Below are 25,575 nucleotides of genomic sequence, written 5' to 3' on the forward strand. Positions count from 1 at the left end.
TGCTAGCACAACAGTACACAACAGTATCATCTGCATATAGATGTACAGAGGCATCAATACTTTGACCCACATCATTTATATAAATAGTAAAAAGGGTCGGTCCCAAGGGTCGGAACCTTGAGGAACGCCTCTGGGCACATTAAGAAAGCTTGAGGAGAGACCGCTGAATTTTACACATTGCTTGCGATTTGAAAGATAGTTTGCAAACCAACCAACAGCTTGGTCAGACAGGCCTATATGGGATAACTTCTGGCACAGAATGCCATGGTCCACAGTATCAAATGCCTTGGATAAGTCTATAAAAAGGGCAGCACAGTAGCTCTTTGCGTCCAAGCCTTCAACAATGTCATTCACTACTTTCAAAGCAGCCGTTACTGTACTGTGCTGCTTCCTAAAGCCTGACTGGTGAGGAGATAGAATGTTGTTCAAGCTTAAATATTCTTTGATTTGATCATTCACCAGCCTTTCAAGTACTTTAGCTAAAATAGAGAGCTTGGAAATTGGTCTGTAATTATTCATCACCATGGGATCACCACATTTCAATAAGGGGAGAACATTTGCAGTTTTCCAAACATCTGGAATGACATTGCTTGTTATAGAAAGATTAAAAACATGACACAGTGGTTTGGCTACAATATCTGCAGCTAGCCGTAAGAAATAAGGGGGGAGATCGTCCGGGCCTGCTGATTTTTTGGGGTCTAGGCCCTTTAGAGCCTTACAAACCTCCCCAACATTGAAGGGGTTGAACGAGAAAGTGTGGCTCCTGGAGGCATGACTGGTGGTGATGGAGGGAGATGATTTACCAAAAGATAATGTGTCAAACAAGGAACTGGAGGCAATAAAATGTTTATTAAAACAATTAAGCATCTCTGTCTTATTTGACACAGGGGTGGAGTCAACAACAATGTTAGGAGGCAGCTCTAAGGAGCGAGAGCTGGCAGAGAGGGATTTTATGGTATGCCAAAATCTCCTAGGATCGTTTAAACTGTCTGTGGTCTGGGATAAGTAAAAATCGCTTTTGGCTTTTTTAATGGAAGCGATTACGCAGTTGACGAAAAAGAATCCAGTCAGCCTCAGAACCTCGCAGCAGCCCAAAGGAGATTCCTCTTGCGTAAGAGGGCTGCCAGATCAGAAGTGAACCAGGGGTTATCACGGCCCTGCACCCTGAACCGGCGAAACGGAGCATGTTTATCTAAAAAATAACTAAAACTGTCATAAAAATACTTCCAAGCATCGGTCAACATCACCAATCAATAAAATACGATCCCATTTCAAATGAACTAAGTCATGAAGAAAAGCTTGCTCTATAAAGTGCTTAACATTTCTTTTCAGAACAACGCAGGGTTTGGTACGGGGGATTTTGGTATCCCTAATAGCACCAACTAGACAATGATCACTTAGGTCATTAGCAAAGACCCCGGTTGCAGTATATTTATGGGGTTGATTAGTAATTAAAAGATTGATAAGAGATGATCTTTTTAGACACCTGGTGTTAAGACGAGTAGGACTTTCAATTACTTTAAAATGTTGAGACATACAATGAGCTTTAAAATCATCAGACACTGGTGAAAGCCTGGTCCCAGTTAAAATCACCTACCAGGATGATTGCCTTAAACTTGAGATAAAAGCTGCATTAGCGGCGAGGATAATGTCTCGTTTGTAGCAGAAGGGGGCCAAGAGCCAGGGGTGCACATAACTGGTATACGCAGGTACGCATGCGCGGCAAAAATATGAATTGCGTAACGTCACTTGTGTCACTACGCGCCTTTGCGTACCTCAAAACATCAAAACAAAACACATATTTCGTCTACACGTGTTTCTTGTCAACAGTCAATGGAGTAAACTACGAGACATGTCAAAAAACCCAAAGACATTAAGCAGCTACGTTGCCGTTTCGCTCCCTGCAAAAACTCTTCGGACTTTCTATGACTGATTGAACTGGAGCTGGCCGAGCCGCGCAGGACATAACCGACGGACCTGTGAAGGTTACAGGAGGCAGAGGCTTAGATCACCGGACAACAGAGTTGGTCGCCGTGTGCACAGACAGGGTTAACGTCGGTATGAACAACAGAATTGTGCCAAAACTCCGCCAATTGGCTGCAGTGGGAGACTCCCCTGAGCACACTCTGTGCCCCGCGCACACACTGGAGAACTGCGCAAAAGCAGCTGATCACAACGTTCACGCTCTGTGGTCAAGCTGCTGCAGTTTTATTTACACCAAAGTGGAGTGAAACACACAGTTGCAAACTTCCTCAGGGTGTTTTGGAAGAGTTTGAAATCAGACAGAGGTGAAGAAGTACTCAGATATTGTACTTGAGTAAAAGTAGAAGTACCAGAGTGTAGGAATACTCTGTTACAATAAAAGTCCTGCATTCAAAATGTTACTCAAGTAAAAGTAGAAAAGTATTATCATCAAAATCTAGTTAAAGTACCAAAAGTAAAAGTAGTGATTGTGCAGATTGGTCCATTTCAGAATAATATATATGATATGTTTTATAATGATTGATCATTAAAGTGTTATCAAAGCTGGTAAAGGTGCAGCTAGTTTTACAAATTAGATCAAAGTCAAGTAAAGTACAAATATCATATAAGTAGTGTACATTACTTGAATAAGTGTACTTAGTAACTTCCCACATCTGAAATCAGATATGACTTCAAGTCATGTGATCATTTCTTAGTATTTGATCCTTCAACTTGGCCTGAGGAAATGCAAGGACTTCACAGTTTTGGCAACAAGTTTTGGAGAAAGCAAATCGGAGGCTTAAAAAGAGACAGGGAGTTGCATCTTCATCATCTATCATGCAATAAATGTAAATAGAGGACAGTGAAGGAGACACTGAGGAGGACCACGCTTCGTGTGGGGTGAGTACCAAACGCTGTCTCCTGGTACTCATCTGAGTAACTCACTCAAAAAGTTATGTGCACCCCTGCCTATAGCAACCAACAACAGTTAAAAACTGACCACCAGATAAATCAATCTTTAGTGCTAAGATTTCAAACTGCTTAACAGCAGATTTGGAGAAGATGACCTGTGCAGCAAGATTATGTTTTACGCAAATCGCCACGCCACCACCTTTCCTGGGGCGGTCCGAACGATAAATATTGAAGCCGTAAATTCCAACATCTTTATCCAATATTTTCTTTGAAAGCCAAGTCTCAGAAACAATAATTAGATCAGCTCCAGTTGACTCTGACCAAATTCGCAACATATCCATTTTGGGAAGCAGGCTGCGAGCATTTACATGGATGATGTGTAACCCAGACAAGTTCTTAAAGTCCGTCGGGGTATTACATGCCATTAAAGGACCAGGATTAGGCTGAATACCAGACAGAAGTAGAAGCAACATGATTAAGCACTTCTGCTTACATTTCGTTATAGTCGGGAGACTAGAAGAGTTAGAAGAAGAATACTGGCAAAGGGCATCTGTAGGGTTTCCCACGGTGAAGACCCCAGGAAAAAAACAGATCTCGCGAACCCAGGGGCAGTAATTCCAATGAGAAACATTTCCAAAACTAATCACATGCGACAACCATCCATTATGTTCATGGCCCCGTGTGGATGTCACACCATCTGTGGTAACCAGCCGCGGGCGTAAGGAGTCTGGGTTGCCAATAGCATAGCCGCTAAAACTCCATGCCACGACAAGGCAGAGGAACACAGGAAAATACGCCATCGTAATAGTCAGAGGGGAAGAGCGGGGCAAGATCCACTCAGCAGGTAATCATAGGCCTTCCCTGATCCGCCCATGGAAGCCCGTCCTGGATAGATGGGGCCAGGACTACTGGCCCAGGGCTCGGCACCGGCGATGACAGTTGGCAGTAGCCTCCACACGAGCGAAGCCCACTCTGTGTTGCTAGTGAGTTGAACGGGGCTCGGTCCTCCGCAGGAAAACACACCGGGCGGATCACTCCACGTTCCACCAGAAATGACCTGCTGGTCCACAGCGGAGAGAAACCCTACGCCTGCTCCGTGTGCAGCAGGAAGTTCAGGCAGTCCAACCAGGATGTGGTGTGCTCAGGATGAGTTTTGCTTGTTCTCCTGTATCGCCGAATATCGCAGCTCGAGGATATCCATTGATATACTGTTTACATGTTCCTTCAATAGAATAAACAGGCAGTAGTTTATTTTGGGTCAATACATGCAATGTCCTGCTGCTGAAAAAAATACCAAATTGGTTTAAATCTGCTGCTGAAAATAGTTCCTAACAGATGCTGTTTGAGTGAAGCAACAACAAATGTAAATGGAAACACATCTGTATGAAGAAATAGTCTACATAAACTGGGTAGGGAAATTAGGACTGAAAATTATGTTTTTTCTGTTATCTGTTGACAAAGATGTAGAATAAGTCCACCATAACCCAGAAGAAGACAGGCAGGAGTTATGCCGCTCTGGGAGATACAGCTCAGTGAAAACATCAGTCGATTTATTTGGAAAGTGTGACTGGGTGATGACAGTCAGTCAATGCAGCGCCATCATCAAAGAGTCTCACACACACATACAGAAACTGCGCTCCTCATCCATCTTTTCTGACCCTCAGCTTGCAACGACCTGCTCTCTTGAGCTCTGCTATCTTTAACTCCACATATGGAACTCAGTGCTCAATGCGTGCTTCTATACTGTAATCTGGATGGTGGGATAAAGGTCACCTTTTTGACCCTCATCTCTTTTTCCACCCTCCTTTCTTCGTCATCCTGTAACTTCACCTCTTGACACCTGTGCCTCCTTCTTCCTTTATCCTCTCCTCGTCTTTGTCTCTCGCTCTATGACGGAAAATGAAAAGCTCTTCAGTGCTTCTTTGTGATCAGTCTCGTATTGTTAACGATGACTCCCTCGTGACTGTAACAGCTGCTCCATCAATATGCACTCACACACACCACTACAGAGCAGACTGAGAAGTGTGTGTGTGTGTGTGTGTGTGTGTGTGTGTGTGTGTGTGTGTGTGTGTGTGTGTGTGTGTGTGTGTGTGTGTGTGTGTGTGTGTGTGTGTGTGTGTGTGTGTGTGTGTGTGTGTGTGTCCAAAAGTATTTTCTTGTAAGAATGAATTATTGTTATGATTGGTAGCATTATAAGTGGTGGTGGTGGTGGTGGTGGTGGTGTGTATGTACGGCACTCTGAATCCCCACACGTTTATTTCAACACTCAGTCATGAAGACAAGCTATTCCACTGGGCCTGAACCATAATTGGCCAATTTAGTTTCATATTTTAATAACTATAACTATAAATACAAAACTCTGCTGTCTCAGTTCATGTCTAAGTTCTGGTGTGTCCCCAAAAAAAGGACAGACACAGTGAGGTCTGAGAACAAGATATTCAGGGACAGTTTATATTGCAAAAATATAAATCAAACTTTCTCTTTTTGACCCTTGTGCTTTTCCATCCTCATGCTGCGTTCGGACACTAATAAGGTCCCTAAAGCTGAAGAGACCAAAAGATGGAAGGTGTGACCAGAGACACTAGCACACATCTCTGCATGTTTTCCTCCCGCTGCTTCATCATGCCTCCTGATTTGCTCTGTGGTTGTTCTTGTCTCATCTGTCAGCCTTTGAAGGAATCCGACCCCCCCACTGTGAATGCTATTCACATTTTTCTCAAGGCTTTTAAAGTACAAAATCAATAGCGTCCTGATTTGATTGATTATAAGTTGAATGAACTCCAACTGTCAATTGATCCTCTCTGGACTGCCAGTTTCCTGACTCCTGCTGATGCAGAATATAAATGAGTGGCTGTCCGTAGCGCTGCACCCTTAGTGCTGCGGGCGGGCCTCAGCACTATTTAGAGGTCATACACCCGAGCTGTGCTACGCTAGCAGACTACCAAACAACTACAGGCTCATAGCAGCTCCTAACCCCACAGGCTACTGAATCAAAACACCTCCAACATCATCAGGGGGTGACACGCCCTTATTGATGCTGGCCGATGACTGTGCATTTCAGGCTGTTGCATCATCTCCTCAGAGTTCATTTTGGCATAAAATGTTGTGTTACCTTTCTGTGTTTGTGACTGTGCTCGCAGCTGTACATTATGTGGTGGTAGTGGTTTCATTATGTTAAAATGAGTCCCTTTAACAATGTGTGTGTGTGTCCTCTATTTGACAGGATGACTATATCCCCTACCCACGGATAGAAGATGTGAGTCATTTCTCACTCACTTTATACACTCATTTACACCCATCTCATGTGTATCCACTAGCTAGAAGTGTTTCTGATAATAGATAATACATTTTAAGTACTATTAAATGATTGCATGCTTAACAAGGATAACTTATGAGGGTATTATTCTGGAGAACTCTGCTTGCTTCCGAGAGCTCTTATGTTTGACTATATTTTTGCTTTTATCTTCCTCCCTCCTGCCCTTCTGTCCTAGGTCCTGGGGAAAGGTGGTCCGTACCCCCAGGTGATCCTACCTCAGTTTGGGGGTTACTGGATTGAAGATGTGGAGGCAGCAGTAGGGACTCCCTCCTCCTCAGAGTCCAGTTTCTGTGAGGAGGAGGACGGAGGAGAGGGCATGAGCCCCGCAGGAGGGCACAGCTACCGCCTGGAGTGCAACAGCACAGCTCGCGCCTACCGCAAGCACTTCCTAGGCAAGGTGAGTGAGTGTGTATTAATGTCAGGTTCTACTATGTACAAAGCAGAGGCAGTATTCTGTTGTGTTTGACCTAACACACTCTTTCTCTCTCATGCATCCAGGAACACATGAATTATTACTGCACCGGCAGCAGCATAGGACACCTCATCATGTCTCTGAAACACGAGGAGGCTGAGGGACAGGAGTTCCTGCGCATCATGCTCAGGTAATGAGGGTGATGAATTGTCAGAGCTATATCTTGACTCAATGCATTTCATGTGACATACTCACCCTTTTCAGTAAAATCCATGTTTCTCTTGCTTTATGACTTTGAAAGTCTGTCTTTAACGTGTCTGCTCTTCTTGTTCTCTGATTTGTTACGTTTTTATTCTATTCTACTTTAACTGAGATTATACCATGACTATGCTAGTCACTCTCTGAGATTGTGCAGTATACATACAGTAAGCACAGCAGGGCTTTGAGATAAATACATCAAATAAATATATACTCAAGTATAGTACAAGTACCAACATATTATACAGTTAGTACATTACTCAGTTACATTCCACCGCTGCTAATTAGTAATACAAATTCAGACAAAACAGCTAAAGCTGCTTGATAGGTTATTAGCATTTAGTTATTTTGATATAAAAACCAAAGTTTTTACCTTTAGATGAAATGTAGAAGGAACATCAAATTATCCTTACAGGATCATAATTGTAGAGTGAGTTCTTGTCAAGAGGCTTCATTGAATGGCCATCGGTCCTAGAGTTGTCTAGACAGAAGTGGTGGATCAATTTTGAAACTGAATAGCGACATTGCCGCGCACCGAGCCACAGAGGTAGCTCGGTGGCTGTAAAGAAAAATGAACTCTCTCTCTCTTGTTTGAAATGTGTTGGGTCTTACTTGTCTCCTTTCTCTTTTCTTGACATGCACATGATCATGATTAACTCTGAGCAGATGTGTGGCGCGTTAGGGGACAGCTTTCCTGACATTATCACAGTTGGTGACATTTTAATCAAAAGGAAAACAATGAAGTGTTTTTTAGATTAGCATTGGGGCTCCTCTTCATTGTGTATCAATCTGCCTATCACTAGCTGTCCTTTTTATCTGATTACACTAAACTCACGATGATCATAGGTTTTTCCTAATGTCACATCATTGCATATAAACACATCTCTGAACAATCTGACTAGCTTCTGTTCTTGGTCTGTTGCAGGTCGAGGATCAAAACTGTCCATGACCGGATCTCTTTAGCAGGAATCAACCAGCTCCCTAGTGTACCGCAGATTGCAAAGGTAAGAGACAGTTTAAAAATACACAAGGTTTAAAAATAGCAAATCTCCATAAACCCTCTACACCCTCCATGTATTCAGAGGAACATCAAAACATAATTTGGATATGATGAATGAAGTCTGGTCGGCTCTTAAGGGGAAACAAAGGAGGTGAAGAAGGACATCTTTACGGCATCTTAATGATCTCATAAATAAATAATTTCACAATGTTTCCTACCTTTTATTGCAACACAGGACAAGATATAACAGCAATACATAAATTCAATAATTTGAGAATAAGAGGATGAAAGAAAACAATCGAAACAAACAGGATGGTTGATAATACCAGTGAAATAAGACAAACCAATAAATAAGGCAGAATAAAAAAGTTAGGAATATTTACTATTTCTTCATTTGTAAACCTTTAAAACATGAAGCCAAACATCAACAAACTTACCTTGGTAACTGCTATTCTGCACAATGAGATACAAAAGAAGCAATACCTATATTTTAATGAAAGAGATCAATTATTTAGAGGCCGTAAAGCCTGCCAGGGGAAATGCAAATTCTCGTTTGGTAATGCAAACCGTGAGATCTCTCGCTCTAATAAACACAGCTGGGAAGAGTCTGGCAAACAGCATACTTTTGATTACTCACTTCTAGGGATGTAACGATACCAAAACCTCACGGTACGATAATATCGCGATAACAAGTCCACGGTACGGTATTTATCGCGATATTGAATAATAAAGAAAAATATATATATTAAAAAAACATTTTCAATAAAAAAAATGTTTACTCGGAAAATGTTTCTTTATTACATAATAAATCTGATTTGTACAGCATTTTAGGATAGCAGTATTTTAAAGTGTCAAAAACAAAGTGACAGTAACAGACTGGAACAAGAAAACCAGTGTTTTTGTACCTATAGTACTACCAAACAAAGTAGGCATTTTCTTTGTGCCACTGCATCTCACAAATAAACAAGGACATTTAATAATCAGACCCTGCAATAAAATAAATCAAGTTTCACTTTAGTTTTTCAAGTAACTCAACTCAAACTCACTAGTCACTCACTCAGCATCATCAGACAGGTTTTTAGGAATATGAGAATGTCCACATTTCCAGGTATTTATAAGCTGGGATGTTTGGGCATTTACAATATCCCCTGCTCTGGAAAAAACTCTCTCGCTTGGTACTGATGTTGCTGGGACAGCAGTGGTCGCGTTAACCGAATATTTTATTTATCAATGACGGACAGATTATAACAAACTCGGAACAGCGCCAGCTATTCCCCGCAGCGAGGCTCTGGTGTTATGCCGTGTTATGCATGCCCTCCAAAAGGAAATGATATAGTTTCCAAACCGTACACACCCACCCCCCCCCCCGTTGAGAGTTCACGAGCGTGCTCTCTTGTGAACAGTTCAGACCCGACGGGTAGTAAGTAGGGCTGTCAGTCGATTAAAATATTTAATCGCGATTAATCGCATGATTGTCCATAGTTAATCGCGATTAATCGCAAATGAATCGCACATTTTTTATCCGTTCTAAATGTACCTAAGAGGAATATTTTTCTAGTTTTTAATACTCTTATCAACATATGAGTGGACAAATATGCTTTATGCTAATGTTTATTATCATTTGAACAATGTCAAATATTCTCATGAATATTAAACACAACAACCTCTGAACATTACAAATATTCGCCTCAATTCAACCTGGAACCTCTCTCATACAATAATACAATACAAAGTGTGTGTGTGTGTGTGTGTGTGTGTGTGTGTGTGTGTGTGTGTGTGTGTGTGTGTGTGTGTGTGTGTGTGTGTGTGTGTGTGTGTGTGTGTGTGTGTGTGTGTGTGTGTGTGTGTGTGGTGTGTGTGTGTGTGTGTGTGTGTGTGTGTGTGTGTGTGTGTGTGTGTGTGTGTGTGTGTGTGTGTGTGTGTGTGTGTGTGTGTGTGATGGATCGTTGGAGCTATGTGCAACTCAAGGCTATGCTCGAACGGGAGCTGGCTGGACGCTGCGATCATGTTGCGCGCACTATCCGTGCTGAGTGTGCTGACTTTTCGTACAATGTCCCACTGTCTGGCTGCCTGCATAAAGTCAAGTGCTCGGAGCAGTTGTGGCGAAATGTCGCTCCTCTGTTTTCATTTAAACAGCTCCTTAGATCCGTTAGCGCAGCTAGCTAGCACCAGATGCTAACAACAACAACAATGCACGTAAGGTCTCTCTCTCGCTCGCTCGGGCCACACATACACACGCCCTCCCGGTCCTCCCAATAGCCAGTCGGTGCCTGCCGGTGAGCGTGGAAGTGTGGTCTGCCACAAGCGGGCGGCAGGAGCGGGGCTGTCAGCATCAGCTTGTAGATGGTATTTTAAACTCGATGCGCTCTGAAACTACGGGGCGGCAGAGGAAAAAAAATACACATGCGTTAATCGCGTTAAAATAATTAGTGGCGTTAATTTTTTTTTGCGTTAACGCGTTATTAACGCGTTATTAACGCGTTATTAACGCGTTATTAACGCGTTAACTTGACAGCCCTAGTAATAAGGGATTATGACGGACATTTTACGATCCTGTCTGTCAAAATGACGGACAGCGAAAAAGTCTAACGCCACCTCAGTGGGACGGAGAGATATGCTTTGGCCATGGGTGACAGCAGTGGGTCAAACTGTGCATTGTCTCTCCACCACTTCAAAAAACAATACAGTTTTTGCCAAGAAGGTGAGGCTTATTGACAGGGCGAGATATAAATATACTGTTGGTACTTGTCAATGTCTCTAGGTATGTAAATGTAGCACTGTAAATACGATGTCCTTTTGTGTTCTGTTGTTTTATGTTCATGTTGTAACCTACTTGCTGCCATGTTGGACAGGTCTCTCTTGAAAAAGAGATCGATGATCTCAATGGTACCACCTGGTTAAATAAAGGTTTAAAACAAAAAAAAGTGTTTTAAAAAAAAATATTTTAAAAAATCAATTAATTAAAAAAAGAATCGCGGTAGATTTTGTCAGTCTCACGACGGTATTGGAACGTTTATTTACCGCGATATTCGGTATATCGTTACATCCCTACTCACTTCCAAAAGACAGAAAAACATTCATACATTAAATAAGAAAAAATAGAAACATGCTTGCTTTTTCTGCAATCCTCCAACATCATCCATGCTTCCCATTTTACATTTGGAGATTTTTACTCTGACTTGTGATTTCATGATCCAGTCAGGGATATGCAATGTGATCAATGATTTTGATTGAGAAAAATATTGTGATTTTTAGAGGTCAAGAGATACATTTAATATATTTATAAGATATTAACTATGTGATGTTTTAATAATTGATTGATTGCCTGTGAGATGTTGTACATTACCTCAATGGCCTTAAACAAGTACAGTGTTTACTTTCAGTACTTTAACTCTAATGATATTTTTCTCATATGATGCCAGTCAAATAAAGTGATATATTTTTCTTCTTTTAGCTTCTGTGTGACGATGCCACGGGGCTGAAGTTTAACCCGGTTCTGTACCCTAGGGTAAGTTCATCCTAAACTCCCACAGTGTAAACTCATTCTTAGTAGTCTGCCCTCAGCTCATTTTGCCTGTTATCAATGAGTTATTCAAGCATTCTGCGCAGTGACAAAGGTGCACTGTAGGGTCGCAAGTGCTAATGCGACATTAAATAACATCTCCCACGTCTTTATACCTTCCTTATTTTCTATATATTCTTCACCTCTATAAATGTGTCATACACTTTACTAAGGGCCTGGGTTTTTATTTTTAAGGTTACCTCAGACACCTGAAATATAGCACGCAACTTATCACATGTTCCCCTCATAAGCCCCCCACTGCTCTAACATCTGGCCTGTTCAGTAAGTCAATTATTCAAAAATGATTGAAGAGATGGCGATTTCCTAAAATGGTCACGATGGCTCTGTTTGCCCTCCTGTGAGCCAGGCGGAGGAGTGAGATGGAGCACGCTCTCAGCCTGGGCCCCGGGAGAGGAAAAATAACCCATCTGTGTCGCTGAGAGCCTTCTCTGAGGGCTGGAACAGTTTGTTGCATGTCAGCCTGTAACACGGGCCCAAATAAACCTGCCTCGAGACATGTTTTAGAACTCGAAAAAACTAGTTTTCCTTACTACGACAGCAAGAAGAATATATGTAACAAGTTAGATAACCATGGGGAGAACTGTTAGTAAGAAATATTAGTTTTTGTGCAGGGATCCCATTTGATAGTGGCTTATGATGAACACGAGGTGAACAACACCTTCAAATTTGGAGTCGTCTACCAGAAGTTTGGACAGGTGAGCAACCATGATGATCTTGTCAGTTTAACTCGCACACATTATTTGATCTTAGACATTGTTTATATTTAGTTCGCCCTGTTTTTTGTTTCTCAATTACATAATGATTACTTCTCTTAGACATCAGAGGAAATGCTGTTTGGGAACAATGAGGAGACGCCAGCTTTCAAGGAGTTTCTCAGCACTCTGGGCGACACTATTGAACTTCAGGACTTTAAAGGGTAAGAGAGGACTAAAATGTGATTTAATAAAGAAAAAGAAAAAAAAATGAAGAGAATTTAACCTGTTGGCAAAAACGCAACATCTGCAATAAACAGCGTCTGAGGCAGGGTCGGCGTCATGGGGGGTCATTCGCGGGCCATGCCCCCCCAAATTAGTCACTGTGCCCCCCCAAAGCAGGGTGGGCAAGCCTTGCCACTTTGCCGTTTTTTTATTTTTTTAATCATATCAGTGAAAACGTTTCCACTAAAGGTTTTTTGTGTGAAATACATCAGAAATAAAGAATACAAATATAAAACACAGCCTGAGGTGTGCTCACTGCTGCTCTCTGATTGGTGTGTTGCTTGACCAATGACCCCCGACCTTTGTTTTGTTATCATTACGTGGCTGTGTGTTTAGATGAAAGCCCAGTGGCGATCTGTTCATCTGTTACACTGATTATACAGTAAGCCATCGAAAATGATATGATATAGTAGGCCTACAGTACAAGTAGCCTACTTCTGGGTCTCTGTGTTTCATTCAAGCTCGGCTCTGTGTGTGTGTGTGGCACGAGCGCATTTTGTGAGTGCGCGAGTGGTAACGTGGAATGTTGTTGTTAGCATCTGGTTAGCTAGCTATGCTAACGGATATAAAGAGCTGTTTCTACACCAAGGTGGAGGAGAGTCCTCTCCTGTCAGACTGAGAGGATCGTATAACCTCAGCTCAGTGAGGTAAGGACTCTCTCAGTGTTTAGATAGTTCACTTTAGTGTAGGTTATCTCAGTGGGTCTCAAACGGTTTGGTCACCATTTATGTAAACAAGTATTTGCGAGGAATACCTTTATATGATCATTATAGTTATTAAAGAATAAGAGAATAAATGAAAAACGGGTATGAAATACTATAGGACAGTAACACAAGAATACAGTTTAAAAGGGGAGTGATTAGTAAAATATCCATAAAGAAAAAGTAAATCTGTGTACAGTTCTGTTTCATATGGATGCTGAGAGATGTAGGCTATCCATAGATCTCTTCATTTTGCTCTCAAAGTGCACCAGATTGATGCATTTAACTTCAATATTTAAAAAATAATCTTCCCGGGGGAGCATGCCCCCAGACCCTCCTAGAGGAGGTTAGGTCCACCCCCACCTAAAACATGTTCACATGGATAGGATACTAAATACATTTGCACACTTTTTATATGGTGGCCTATGTCCTTATATGTTTCTGTTTTGGTGGTCGTGCCACAACCGTGCATGTATGCACAAGTCATAGGCGCGCTATAAAATAGCACTACACCCCTGCAATGTGTGTGAAAGACACTTTACAGCATGTTTTTTTTAAATTGAAGTTGCGTTGGTGTTTGTGTGTTGGTTGTTGACGGCAGTGTGTGCCCCCCCCTTGGTAAATGCTTGCCCCCCCATTCGATTTGTTCTGGAGCCGACCCTGGTCTGAGGGCTGCTTAACATTTAACAACCTATTAATGTGTCATACCCACTTAACGGGAAGAAACTCAGCTAACTGACGATGTGAACCATTTTTATCGAAACAAAACACAACTCTAACGCCGAGCCTCTGAATTAGCCCTGAGCGAAAAAATGCTAACGCACTTAGCACAGAACTCACGGTAGCAATACTTTATTACTTATCGGATCTGCACAAACAAGATATCAGAATAAAGCTGAGATTCCACATATTCTAGAGGTATAAGTATCATCACTGTGCGATTAGAACTTGCGGCAGCTCAGGCAAACCCAGACAACACACAGCGTAGCTTTACTGAGCCAAAACGGCAAATATGTCTTACCTTTGCTGTTTTGCTTTTTTCTGATCAAAAGTTGTGTTCAATGGCATTACAACGATAAAAACGCTGCTGAAGGTTAATCCAATGTGTCTGTGTCACTTTGAAATGATTACTGATAATCCATCGTTCAATTTTTGTCAAAAACGGAGATTTCACATTAGCTGCTTTTAGAGCTACAACCCAGCTTCCGGTTTTGGGCAAACTGCGTGCGCATCACTCTCACTCCTCAATGGAAATGTTTAGCTGGATTTAAGATCGATTCTATTGGCTCTAACGGTTCAAAAGATGTGTCAATCATCAAAATCGACAGAGAGGGGCCATAGATATGGCAAATCCACCCAAATTACCCCTGAAGTGGGGTTTATTTTTCTAAATCTCTCTAAAAAGGTCACATTTAACTTGTTTTGCATCAATCTTGATACAGGGTACTTATTATATGTTATAGTTTGGATTCCTGCAGCTTTGTGTTTATATCCCATCATTAAAGGGTGGTTTTCACTGTAAGTAATGTGTTTTTTTTGGACGGACACTATCATTTACATTTTTTTACTATGTTCAATCTGAATTTACTTTAAAATGAAAAAATTCTATATTGATTCTGACTTTTCTACATCCAACTCACAGGTTTATCATTGCTTTGAGAAAAGTATTATTAATTTACCCCTTTTAGAAGTGATGTTATAGTCATTTGTTCTGGGAATGTCATTTTCGAGCCTGAGACCTGAAAAACAGGCTCAGGGGTTAACAGGTGGGATTTGGGAGACCAGAAAAAGAAAAAAGAAATTACGAAAAATAATGTAGGCCTATGCCTTTTTAAAGTGCATTGCAATCAGAATGATAATCCGATATTTTGTGTAAAAAAATAATGCTTTGGTGTATACAGTATGGTGCATTTAAAATACAATAAGAGGAATTTAATTATTTAAAAAAACAAACACTATTAGTATTTACAAAAATATGAATAAAAAATAGAAAAATAAATGTTTGCTAGAAATATAATTATACTAAAACTAACTACAATAAGAAAATGACAATGTACTCTAAGAACGCAAATATGTGCATTATATCAGAATTCAATGTGACAGAGCTGTGCAGTTATAAAGGAGGTAGCAATGAACAGAAAAGTACAAAATGTATATGGAATAAAAGGAGGATGATAGCAGAATAGCAGGGTTCATCTGCAGTAACCTTGGAGACATTTGTCTTGCTGGTTTGGCTTTAGCATGCAACCAGGATAAAATGCTAAGGGAAAAAGATTAGAGAAAAGAAAGTGCTACATTGACACGTGATCAGAACATTGTATACTAGCCTGGCAGGCTTTTCTCTATTGTGTTACGCTTGTTACTTCACTGTAAAGGAGAAGAACACATTATGGCCAAAACTTGTGTGTGGCTTTGGGGCTTGTTAGGCACCAAATGTGATGAAACAGATATTTACAACACATAAAATGTAATCTTATCCTATTACTAAATGCTGGAGGTCACAAAGATACAATGACACATGTGCTTTGATAATGCCAGGTTCCGCGGTGGGCTGGATGTATCTCACGGACAAACAGGCACTGAATCTGTCTACACCGTCTTCAGACAGAGAGAGATCATGTTCCATGTGTCAACCAAGCTTCCCTTCACTGAGGGAGATGTGCAGCAGGTAAATGATGGCTTTAATATTGCTAGATTTAACTGCAAGATTTTAAACCAGTCAGATATTGGCAATATGTCATGCGGTTCTTCTTGCTGAATTGCCATTATGTAAGCTGTGGTTAAATGTAAATCAGAGGTTTACAAGTTATTTGAACTGAAGCAAATAAAAGCCTCTTGTAAATCCTGTGTTTGTTATTGGTTAACAGCATGTGTCGTAAAAAACTCTTACTGTTGATTTAAATGTTACCTATAAGCCACACAGCCATAAAACCAAAGCCGTTAACCAACTTGTAATCTTTTAACTTTCCCCCTCTAACTCTTTAGCTCCAGAGGAAAAGGCACATAGGAAATGACATCGTGGCTGCAGTCTTCCAGGAAGATTCCACACCGTTTGTTCCAGACATGATCGCCTCAAATTTCCTGCATTCTTATGTGCTGGTGCAGGTGGAGAACCCCTGCACAGAGCACACAACCTACAAGGTACAAACCAGGCCTGCATGGTAGAAGACATAACTCCTATTCTGGGTTGCTCTTTAATAACTGTAGAAGAGTAAATCAAACATTGTGTGAAGAGTGTTTTGAAACTGCCAGTGGTCCTTGTCAGCTGGGTGCTTGTCATAAAACAACATAAATAAATGCATAAGCAGAACAAATTGAAGAATAAATCAATTTTCCCTTGCAATTTCCTCAGACGTTACATCCTCCCAGCTTGAAACATGAGGCCTCCTGTCATGCATGCTAATAACGTGTTTCTATTATTTGTTTTATGTCAACAGGTGTCTGTTACAGCGAGGGAGGATGTGCCTCCTTTTGGACCGCCTCTTCCCAACCCAGCTGTCTTTAGGAAGGTGAGAATAGACTTGACAAATTCAAAAATACGCTTTGTGTTGTTAACAATACCGACTTAAGACATCACTTGGATTTAAACATGATGGAAAAGTAACGTATTGTAAAAAAAATGGCTTTGACTTCTTCTCCTTGACTCTGATTTCTAATATGTGTAATGTGTAATTGTAAAGCGCTTTGAGCACCTGTAAAAGCGCTCTAATAAAAAAAATGTAATGCATTATTATTATTATTCATACTTTAACCACCACATAACTCAAGCTTACTTAACTACCACGCTTAATAATAATAATAATAATAATAATAATAATAATAATAGATTTAATTTGTTAGCGCTTTTACAGGTGCTCAAAGACGCTTTACAGATATAGTGAAGAGAAAATAAAATAAAGGAACAACAAATAAATATATAGTTAAAGTTAAAGTCAAATAATACAAAAACAATCACACATTAAAAGCCAGATTGAAGAGGTGAGTTTTTTGAAGGTGGTGAGGTCAGTGCAGTCTCTGATGGGTACTCACACAGACACACAGTCTCTGATGGGTTGCTTAGGTTAGCATGTTAGATATACCTCTAGAAATTCTACTTCTACTTGACTCAGTGTCAGTAATTGTCATACTTTATGCATATTTAGCTGAAATATGACATTGATTGCAGACTTTTGTGTAGTAATGATCTATTTCTTTACATTGTTGTTTTGTACCTTTTATAAGTAAAGGATCTGAGTGGGCTACTTCTTCCATTAGAGCTAGTTTTTTAAATATCTTAATTAAAACAAGTAAAAAAAGGCATAAAGTAAAGGTTTTGAGACAGGTAAGGATGTAATTTATGGTGCTGATGGTTATAGGTCACCTTTCCTTCCCTCACTATTGCTCCCTCTCTCTCTTCCTCTCTCCAGGGTCCTGAGTTTCGAGACTTCCTGCTGACGAAGCTGATCAATGCCGAAAACGCCTGCTACAAATCCGACAAATTCGCCAAACTAGAGGTGAGTGATACGTCCGCACAACCACTCGCAGTAGACCATCAATCACAGCCTCCTCCATTATCATCAACATAACCACGTTGCCGATATTTTCATGATTTTGTTGGGTTTTTTATTGATTCCAGGGGCGAACGCGAGCTGCGCTGCTGGACAACCTCCACGACGAGCTGCACCGCCAGAGCCAGGCCACACTGGGGCTGTTTCAGCCGGGAGACGACGACAAGCTGGAGAACGGGGGGCACGGGGGTCTGCTGGAGTCCTTCAAGGTGAACATGGACTTCCACAGAGATATACATGACAGCATGTAATGTTCTCGCAGCTCTGTGACATTTATATAATCACACAGCACAGGAGAGTGGGGTTTTCATGCTGTAGGTGAACTAAATGTCACAGGTCTGCAAGATGACGTCAGATGCTTAACCATTGTTGCTACTGCTTTTCTCTATATTCATCGAGATATTGACACAAAGAGTGTGTGTGTAGACTTGTGCAATCATGTGTGAGTGTAAAAACGAATGAAACACAGCTGTACTTATGTGCTTTTAACAAAAATGATCCCTTTTTCTTAATTTGTCTCTTCTGTTTTCTATCAATTGCTAATTGACTAACTGTCTTTTTCTCATAAGTCCTCACACTCTATTGTCCTTAACGAAAGACTAATTGATGTTAATAGGACCATGTAAATGTGTACTTCCATCTGTGTGTGTGTGTGTGTGTGTGTGTGTGTGTGTGTGTGTGTGTGTGTGTGTGTGTGTGTGTGTGTGTGTGTGTGTGGCCTAGCATTACTATACTTGTGGGGACCTAAATCTGTTTACATAGTCACATGTGGCGACTCACCTCCCTTATGGGGACAAATTGGAGGTCCCCATAAGGGGAATCATTAATTTTAGGGTGAAGACTTGGTTAGGTTTAGGATTAGGGTAAGGGTTAGGGTTAGGGTTAAGCATGTGTTGGTTATGGTTAAGGTTAGGATAAGTCTCCAGGAAATGCATGTAAGTCAATGTAATGTGGTGTGTGTGTGTGTGTGTGTGTGTGTGTGTGTGTGTGTGTGTGTGTGTGTGTGTGTGTGTGTGTGTGTGTGTGTGTGTGTGTGTGTGTGTGTGTGTGGTGTGTGTGTGTGTGTGTGTGTGTGTGTGTGTGTGTGTGTGTGTGACTAATGTGACAATTTGGCTCTCTTGCTCTTCACAGGCACTATGGACAGCTATGCACTTTCTGCAGTCAGTCCCAGGCGCTGCTGTTCTCATTGCCGTCCTGGCAGTCGCTGTGTATTACCTGTCTGCATTACTGTAAATTCAACAGAGGATCACCATATCATTAATAAACATTCTTTTATATGATGTTGTTTGTGTTTATGCTTTCAAAGAAATAAGCACTATATGTGTTAGATAGCAAAATGAAGACTTTAAATAATGTTAAAATATGTACAGTTGTCCTATTACAGTATTACAGGACTCTCTGATTTTTTTTTCAATAAATCATGTTATTATTAAACCAAATTAATACTAAGTAATAACAATAATAAGTAGTACAACAAACTTTATTCATCCACTACAGCTCACTTTGCTTCATTCTTGGAGAGCTGCGCCCCCTGGTGGTTGTTCTGTACAATAGCATCTATGAACCTAAACGTCAAATCATACATAACATTACTGTTGCATTACACTGATAAAACCTCACTTCTATTCTCTATCTTTATGTTACTAATGTACCTTTCCACTCCTATTCCACGTTCCCTTTCACCCCCTTTTCGGTGTATTCCTCTCCAACTGTCTGTTTCCTCTCCTTCCTCCAGAGAGCCATGCGTGTCAGGAGCCACTCTATGGAGACCATGGTGGGGTCTCACCGCCACAGAAGCCCCGGGGTAGGAGGGGGGGTCCCGGCCAGCGTGAGTGGAGGAGGGCTGCCGCAGAGCACAAGTGAATGCACAAAGAGCACCTTCACTGTGAGTAATAGGACTTAAAGGGAAATGGGTGATGAAGGGTCACTTTAAATTGAGTGGGAAATGGTGCTGTGTAAAAGTACTATATTACTATTATTAAGGTAATATGAAAATAAAGTAAATCTGTGTTGTGATTTTAAATAATGCAATGGCAGTCTCTTAAACAGCTTGCACTGAGAGCTTCTGTGTCAAACAGAGAATAATGCAATGTTTTAAGGGACAATTGTTTAATGTCAATTAGTCATTAAGAGTCTATCCTATGTCTTTTTAAATGGGAGAACTTAATTGTGTACTCTGTGATCTTCAGCCTCCTGTGTTGTCAGCCAAGTCTCCTCTGAAGAGCCCTGTGAAACGGCGCTCAGGCCTCTTCCCTCGTCTTCACTCCAGCACAGAATCCCCATCGGACAAAAACACACGCAGGTTGCTGTTTTGCTCGTCTCACCGTTTTAAATGTCACTGCATTTGGGATTAGGTATTAGGAAGAGGTGGACTCAGTAGGTATTAGGAAGTGGTGGACTCAGTGGTGGACTCAGATGTAATGCTTAAATAAAAGAAGTAAGATCAATGTGTTGAAGTTTACAAGTAAAAAAAATCCCTCCCATTAGACATTTTTCCATAGTAAACTATAGTACATACCATGGTACTATGGTCCCACAGATATAACAACACTACATGCCGCGATCCCTCAGCTATTAGGTACATGCCGCTGTACCTCGGATAATACAATGGTATCTCCAATAGGCTTCAGAAAGAAGTCTCCAATGGAGTCTGTTATGAGTATGTTATAGACACTCTCAATGTCTGTGTTTGTTTTTATTTATCTGTTTTCTTTTGTCTGCAGTGACCAAAAGACTGCAGAGGTCTGCTCGCTTTCCCAAGAAGTGAGGTCAGAGACATCGTCCAATCCCAGCTCACCGGAGATCTGCCCCAACAAAGAGAGGTAGGAGATGGCAAAAGTAAAACTAGGCAAAGTTGCTCTTATGTCCCTTTTTTTCGTCTTATGGTCAGCTTCTCTACATCTCTGTTCCCCTCTGTTTCTCTCCACAGGCCGTTCATTAAGCTGAAAGAGGGCAGCAGCGGCAGACCGAACATCTCTCGTTCTTCGTCCAGCACCAGCAGCTTCAGCAGCACCACGGGAGAAACAGAAGCTCTGGAAGAACTGGAGACAGTGAGTTCAACTCTTAAAGACTGTCCATATTTTCAGGACATTCAAAACAATCAGTATTTGGGTTTAAAGATAGAGCAGAACTAAAACAAGAAAAACTCCTTAACTGAGTGTGAGATTGTTGGTCCATTTAGAAGCCTTAATGGGTTAGATCAGGGGTCTGCAACCTTTTTGACCAAAAGAGCCATTTTGCCACCTTTCACAACAATTTGTTTTGTCTGGAGCCGCAAAACATATTTGATAGCTTATAAAGTTGTATTTATTGTTATATCATAGACAAAAACTAAAATAATATTGCATTTATTATTTATAAAACTGTTAACCTCTAATAAGAAACAAATAACTCTTATAAGGCGAATTAAAAAAAATACACAGGCCTACTTTAAAATAAATTAAACACAGCACTTGGGTAGTCCTCTACACATTTGAAGGGAAAAAAATACAATTAAAATGTACCCACTTTGAAATAAAGAAAACATATAGCTGCACTGTAAAAATAGTTAACTGATTGAATTATGACTGAAGATCGTCAGCTGTCTTCCTCTTCTGTTTTTTTCCTCGATACGTAAAGGCTGCAGCACCTTTAACAACTTCTCTCTACCTATCAAACATACCGGTAAGCCAGCATCGTTTGCTGTGAAAGCAGATAACTCTGTCCACGCAGAATTAAATCCTGTGTTCCTTCGATATCTTTCTTTTCTTTGATTTATCCATAGTTCGCTCATCGAGCCGGGGGTCAGGTTATTCGCCTGTAAGAAAAGGTGCTGGTGCGGAACCGTAGCAGGGTATCATGCATATTTTAGTTGACCTAATTAAAACCGTTTTGTTTTTTATTTATGTGTCACAGTATCACCTCAAAATACAATATATGAAACATTTTCAACTGTGCAACAACATTTAAATAGTCCTACAAATACTTTTATTTAATTTCCTTCTTATGTATGTCTAAACTCAAGGGAGCCAGAGCAGAGGGCTTAAAGAGCCGCATGCGGCTCGAGAGCTGCGGGTTGCCGACCCCTGGGTTAGATAGTCTGTAATTACCAAAGACCGTCTAATGGAGAGTGTTAAGTTTTAGCGCTTTGGTATTAATGATTAGAGCTCCTCTCCCTTTCTGTGTCTCAAATGATACTGCTAGTCGTGTTATCTTCTAACAGACAGATAAACAGTGGGCTGTAGAAATTGTAACTTTTCAGGGCCAGAACGTAATAAAAGAATATGTAGCAGTAAAGTATACCAGAGTGTTTCATAAAAAAAGTCTTGCTCTTTTTCACCTTAAAGCTTAAGTGTTGAGCTTTTGTCTCCCCCCTCTGGCAGTGAGAGTAATTAGTTAGCTTTAGTGATGCTGGTAGGGGGAAATGTTTTTAAGCTTCACACATTGTCAGCCATTTACCGCTATGAACTACTGTTTTACATAAAGACATTGCAACTTTTGCAGGCCTAAAATAATGTGCCTTCATTGATCAAATGTCTGAGAAAGCAAACATGCTCTTTCTCGCAAGCATCCTTTCCGTACTTCCTTCCCGACATGTGGTGCCTCTTTGCCTTCAGGAAGTGTTAAATCAACTTCAGCTAAAATATCCCTTTTTTGTTTCCTGAGCCTCTTCAGTTCCTTTCCTCCCCCATCTCTTCCTCAATAATAAATGCTTCTGTGCTCTCCTCCCCCAGGCCAACCATCCCTCTATAGCGTCCTCGTCCGCCTTCAGTCCTTCCCTCAGTGTTGACAGCCAGGGATCAGGGACGCCTGTCATCATGTGCCGCAGTCCAACAGGTAAATCTATGTTTTTACACAGACACACTTTAAGTATTCACAACGTGAGATGACAGACTCTCCAATGAGCATGTTCTTCCTTTTCTTTACATTTCCTTCTCCCATATTCAGCAGATGTGAAAAGTAAGACGTCACCGAGGTCAAACTTGAAGTTCCGCTTTGACAAAATGAGCCAGTCATCCACAACTGTAAGTATGCATGGTCAGCTTTTTTTAAATTTAAAAATAAATATTGTAAGACTTGTTTCTTATTACACAGTCATAGTAAAAATGACGAGATATATCACTGAATGTCCATCTTATTATCTTTGTAATGTCATGACACAGGTGAACTGGTGTTGGGTAATAGGCCCAGACAGAAAGAAGCATTCAGTTTGTGAATACTCTAACTGTTCACTTTCCTCTCTTTCAGTCCGAGTAGCTTTGTGGAAGGAAAATATCAGACTTGCACAACAAAGGGACAGCGCGGGCGAACGATGCTGCAAAAAAATAAACACAACAACCACAAAACCCCTGGAGAACCACTTCCATACGCCAAGGATCACGCCATGATTACCACCTGCACCGGAGTCCCCACTAACTATAAACAAACTGACAATACTGTGAGTGTATAGTGAGGAGAATCAGCTAACATGTGGGCTTTCCTTTAACCTACCTTAGGCTACAGAAATTAGATAAATACTTTGTCGATGTTACAAGTTGCTGCATCTCTGTTGTTAAGTGTTCACATCACACGAGGGTCCTAGCATAGCTGTAATACTGTGAGTGGGCAGAGTAATACCTCATTCACACCAACGCAACTCCGGTTCAAGCTCCGTGCTAGAGCTTTTTAGGTTCAGAACCGGTTCTTCGGTTTAGCTCCGGCTCTTTTCACACCGCACAGAGTCCGACTGGTGCTGCGTCATTGCGTCATCGTTTGCGTCATGACGTAACCGTTTGCGTGCCTGCTTCATAAAGCCAAACTGCGCGGAAACTCCTCACAGCTGACACCGACAACAACAACAATGGCCGATTGTGCTCCAGCTTCCTCTGTACCTCTTCGGAAGACCAGATTCCCAGTAGATAGCTGGTCTCTTCAGTGGACCACTGCTGCTTGTTAAGTTTCTCCATCGTTGTGTACAAACTGGATACAACGCCGGCTTTTTGTTGTTGTTCAGGAGTTGATCTGTCTCTGCCCCCACCTCGACGTTAGCGTGACGTATGCGGTGCTTTTGCTCTAGCCGGACAATTTTTTGGTGCTTGAAACGAACCGGATTCCAGAGCTAAGAGGCTGCTCCGCTGTGGTGTGAACAGGAAAACCCGGTGCTTTTCAAGCTCCAGCTCCGAACCGGCCCTGAAACACCGTTGGTGTGAATGAGGTATAAGTCAAGTCTCAAGTACCTAGATTAAAGAGAAACAAGTTGATCAAGAAGAATGAGACTATGGCTAAACTGTTACTCTTTATCTAGTGGAAAGTGCAAAGGACGTCTTTAACAATTGTCAGACATCAGGATGTTCCCTTTTTGCCTTTTCCCTTAAATGGTAAGTCTGGCAACAGTTCCTCTTTTACCTTAAAAAAAAGTATGTGGACACACACAGACAGACAACACATGCACGGAAATATAATGTAGACTTACAGTAGCAGCGTTTTGGAAAAGGGAGTCTCAATTCTCCTCTGAAGGATCTGAGCTTTGCGTATAAAAAGTGCTTTTCTAGGGAACACCTCATTTTCAGGATGCTTTTGTAACCCTGCTAGCTGCCGTGTTGTGTCTACTGCACTATAAACACGAAACTCAGTCAATATCTATCACAGCATTTATGTACCTGTAAGGGTAACTTCAAATTCCTGTGCTTGGTAAGTGGAAATTAGCTCACAAGTGACACAGTAGGAGACACTGCCAACGCATTTTGCCATACGCTTACTTTAGCCAAAGCTGCGCCTTACAATCTATCAAAAGCTCTTTTCACCACTGATGCTCTCTTTCGCTCTGTCTGTCTATCTGTCTGTCTCTCTCACTATGTGAGAGGACAAAATACTTCGGGGTCCGGTTACAGCAGGTTTGTGGGTAGACGCTCAACACCCTCATCTGCTGAAAATAGACGTTGCACTTAATGTACTGAAAACATTTCACCTTCTGATACCTCCCATTGAAGCTTGCTAGCTCGGTGTATCTGTGTCTATGGTCTACTGGGTTTAAAGTTCCCAGCATTTAAGCTGATGAAGAAAACTTGAAAAAAACGAACCTTTGAACCACACTTTGGCAAAAACAATTTGAATGTGAACTTTTTTTCCTATTTTTTTATTTGACGCATTGTTAGTTGTTATTACAAAGTCTTCTAGAAGTAAATTGCCAGTTGCTTAAAGCACAATAGGTCTACTCAAGTCCTCAACTATCCCATAACTTAGCCTGGAGCTGCACAAACGAGAATTAGCAGGGCAACGTGGGATTGTGCTTATCAAGAAAAAAGCTTAAAGACACACAGATGTGTTTCCTATGTGACCAAAAACCCAAGATGGTGGGTCTTTGGAAGAATATCTTTGTACTTTTACCGTGGGGAGAACCATTCCTGGATGGCTTGATAGTGTGTGAAGTTAGGACATGCAAAACTCAAATCTCAGAAGGTTTAAAGGGTCAGTTCACCTAATTTACAAAGACCTTGTAATTTGGGTGACATTTTAACTTGGCAGGAAGCTGTTAAGTTTCTTGATACAAACCTCAAGGAAGTTAACAGCATTGACTTATACACACTGTGCTTACTTATAGGCCAGTGATTACCTCCAGAGAGAGAAGCAGGGACAGAAATATCAGAAAAGTTTAGTTTGTAGCAGGTATCGCCGAAAATGCCCTGCAGCCTTTCCTCTGTTAATATGCTTAATTTATTAAAAAGATAACTTCTTTTGCATTGATGTAATGTAAAAATGTAACTGCAGAGTATGCTAATTAAAAACGTAAAAATTATTAGAGGGATATATTAATTTAAAAGATGTCTAAAAAATGTATATGTATATTTGGTTATGTAACGTGCCATTGAGAATTTATTCTAAAATAAAATGTTGTATTTTGTGTCATTTATGTGGTTTATCTCATTTTTTAAATCTCACAAAACACTGGA

At 41.0% G+C, this 25,575-nt stretch overlaps 1 protein-coding gene across 9 annotated transcripts in view; it reads left to right on the forward strand.

Moving 5' to 3' along the window:
• Window positions 1–23,494, forward strand: part of LOC117551772 (rap1 GTPase-activating protein 2-like) — a 124,365-nt gene extending 100,871 nt beyond the window's left edge. For 4 of the 9 annotated variants that reach the window (XM_034224798.1, XM_034224800.1, XM_034224797.1 and 1 more), the window contains 20 exons: window positions 5,408–5,440; window positions 6,098–6,130; window positions 6,366–6,587; window positions 6,689–6,792; window positions 7,786–7,864; window positions 11,315–11,368; window positions 12,055–12,138; window positions 12,259–12,359; window positions 15,660–15,789; window positions 16,107–16,262; window positions 16,559–16,630; window positions 17,528–17,614; window positions 17,737–17,877; window positions 19,404–19,553; window positions 19,858–19,970; window positions 20,392–20,490; window positions 20,598–20,718; window positions 22,381–22,483; window positions 22,595–22,671; window positions 22,895–23,493. In XM_034224798.1, coding sequence (XP_034080689.1) covers window positions 5,408–5,440; window positions 6,098–6,130; window positions 6,366–6,587; window positions 6,689–6,792; window positions 7,786–7,864; window positions 11,315–11,368; window positions 12,055–12,138; window positions 12,259–12,359; window positions 15,660–15,789; window positions 16,107–16,262; window positions 16,559–16,630; window positions 17,528–17,614; window positions 17,737–17,877; window positions 19,404–19,553; window positions 19,858–19,970; window positions 20,392–20,490; window positions 20,598–20,718; window positions 22,381–22,483; window positions 22,595–22,671; window positions 22,895–22,903 — 1,968 coding nt within the window. In that variant the 3' untranslated portion in view covers window positions 22,904–23,493. Of the gene's footprint in view, window positions 1–5,407; window positions 5,441–6,097; window positions 6,131–6,365; window positions 6,588–6,688; window positions 6,793–7,785; window positions 7,865–11,314; window positions 11,369–12,054; window positions 12,139–12,258; window positions 12,360–15,659; window positions 15,790–16,106; window positions 16,263–16,558; window positions 16,631–17,527; window positions 17,615–17,736; window positions 17,878–19,403; window positions 19,554–19,857; window positions 19,971–20,391; window positions 20,491–20,597; window positions 20,719–22,380; window positions 22,484–22,594; window positions 22,672–22,894 lie in introns of all 9 variants that reach the window. The other 5 variants (XM_034224799.1, XM_034224795.1, XM_034224794.1 and 2 more) reach the window with 4 other exon arrangements.
• The last annotated feature ends 2,081 nt before the right edge of the window (window positions 23,495–25,575 follow it).

Source organism: Gymnodraco acuticeps, unplaced genomic scaffold, assembly GCF_902827175.1.
Source record: "Gymnodraco acuticeps unplaced genomic scaffold, fGymAcu1.1, whole genome shotgun sequence".
Lineage (NCBI taxonomy): Eukaryota > Metazoa > Chordata > Actinopteri > Perciformes > Bathydraconidae > Gymnodraco > Gymnodraco acuticeps.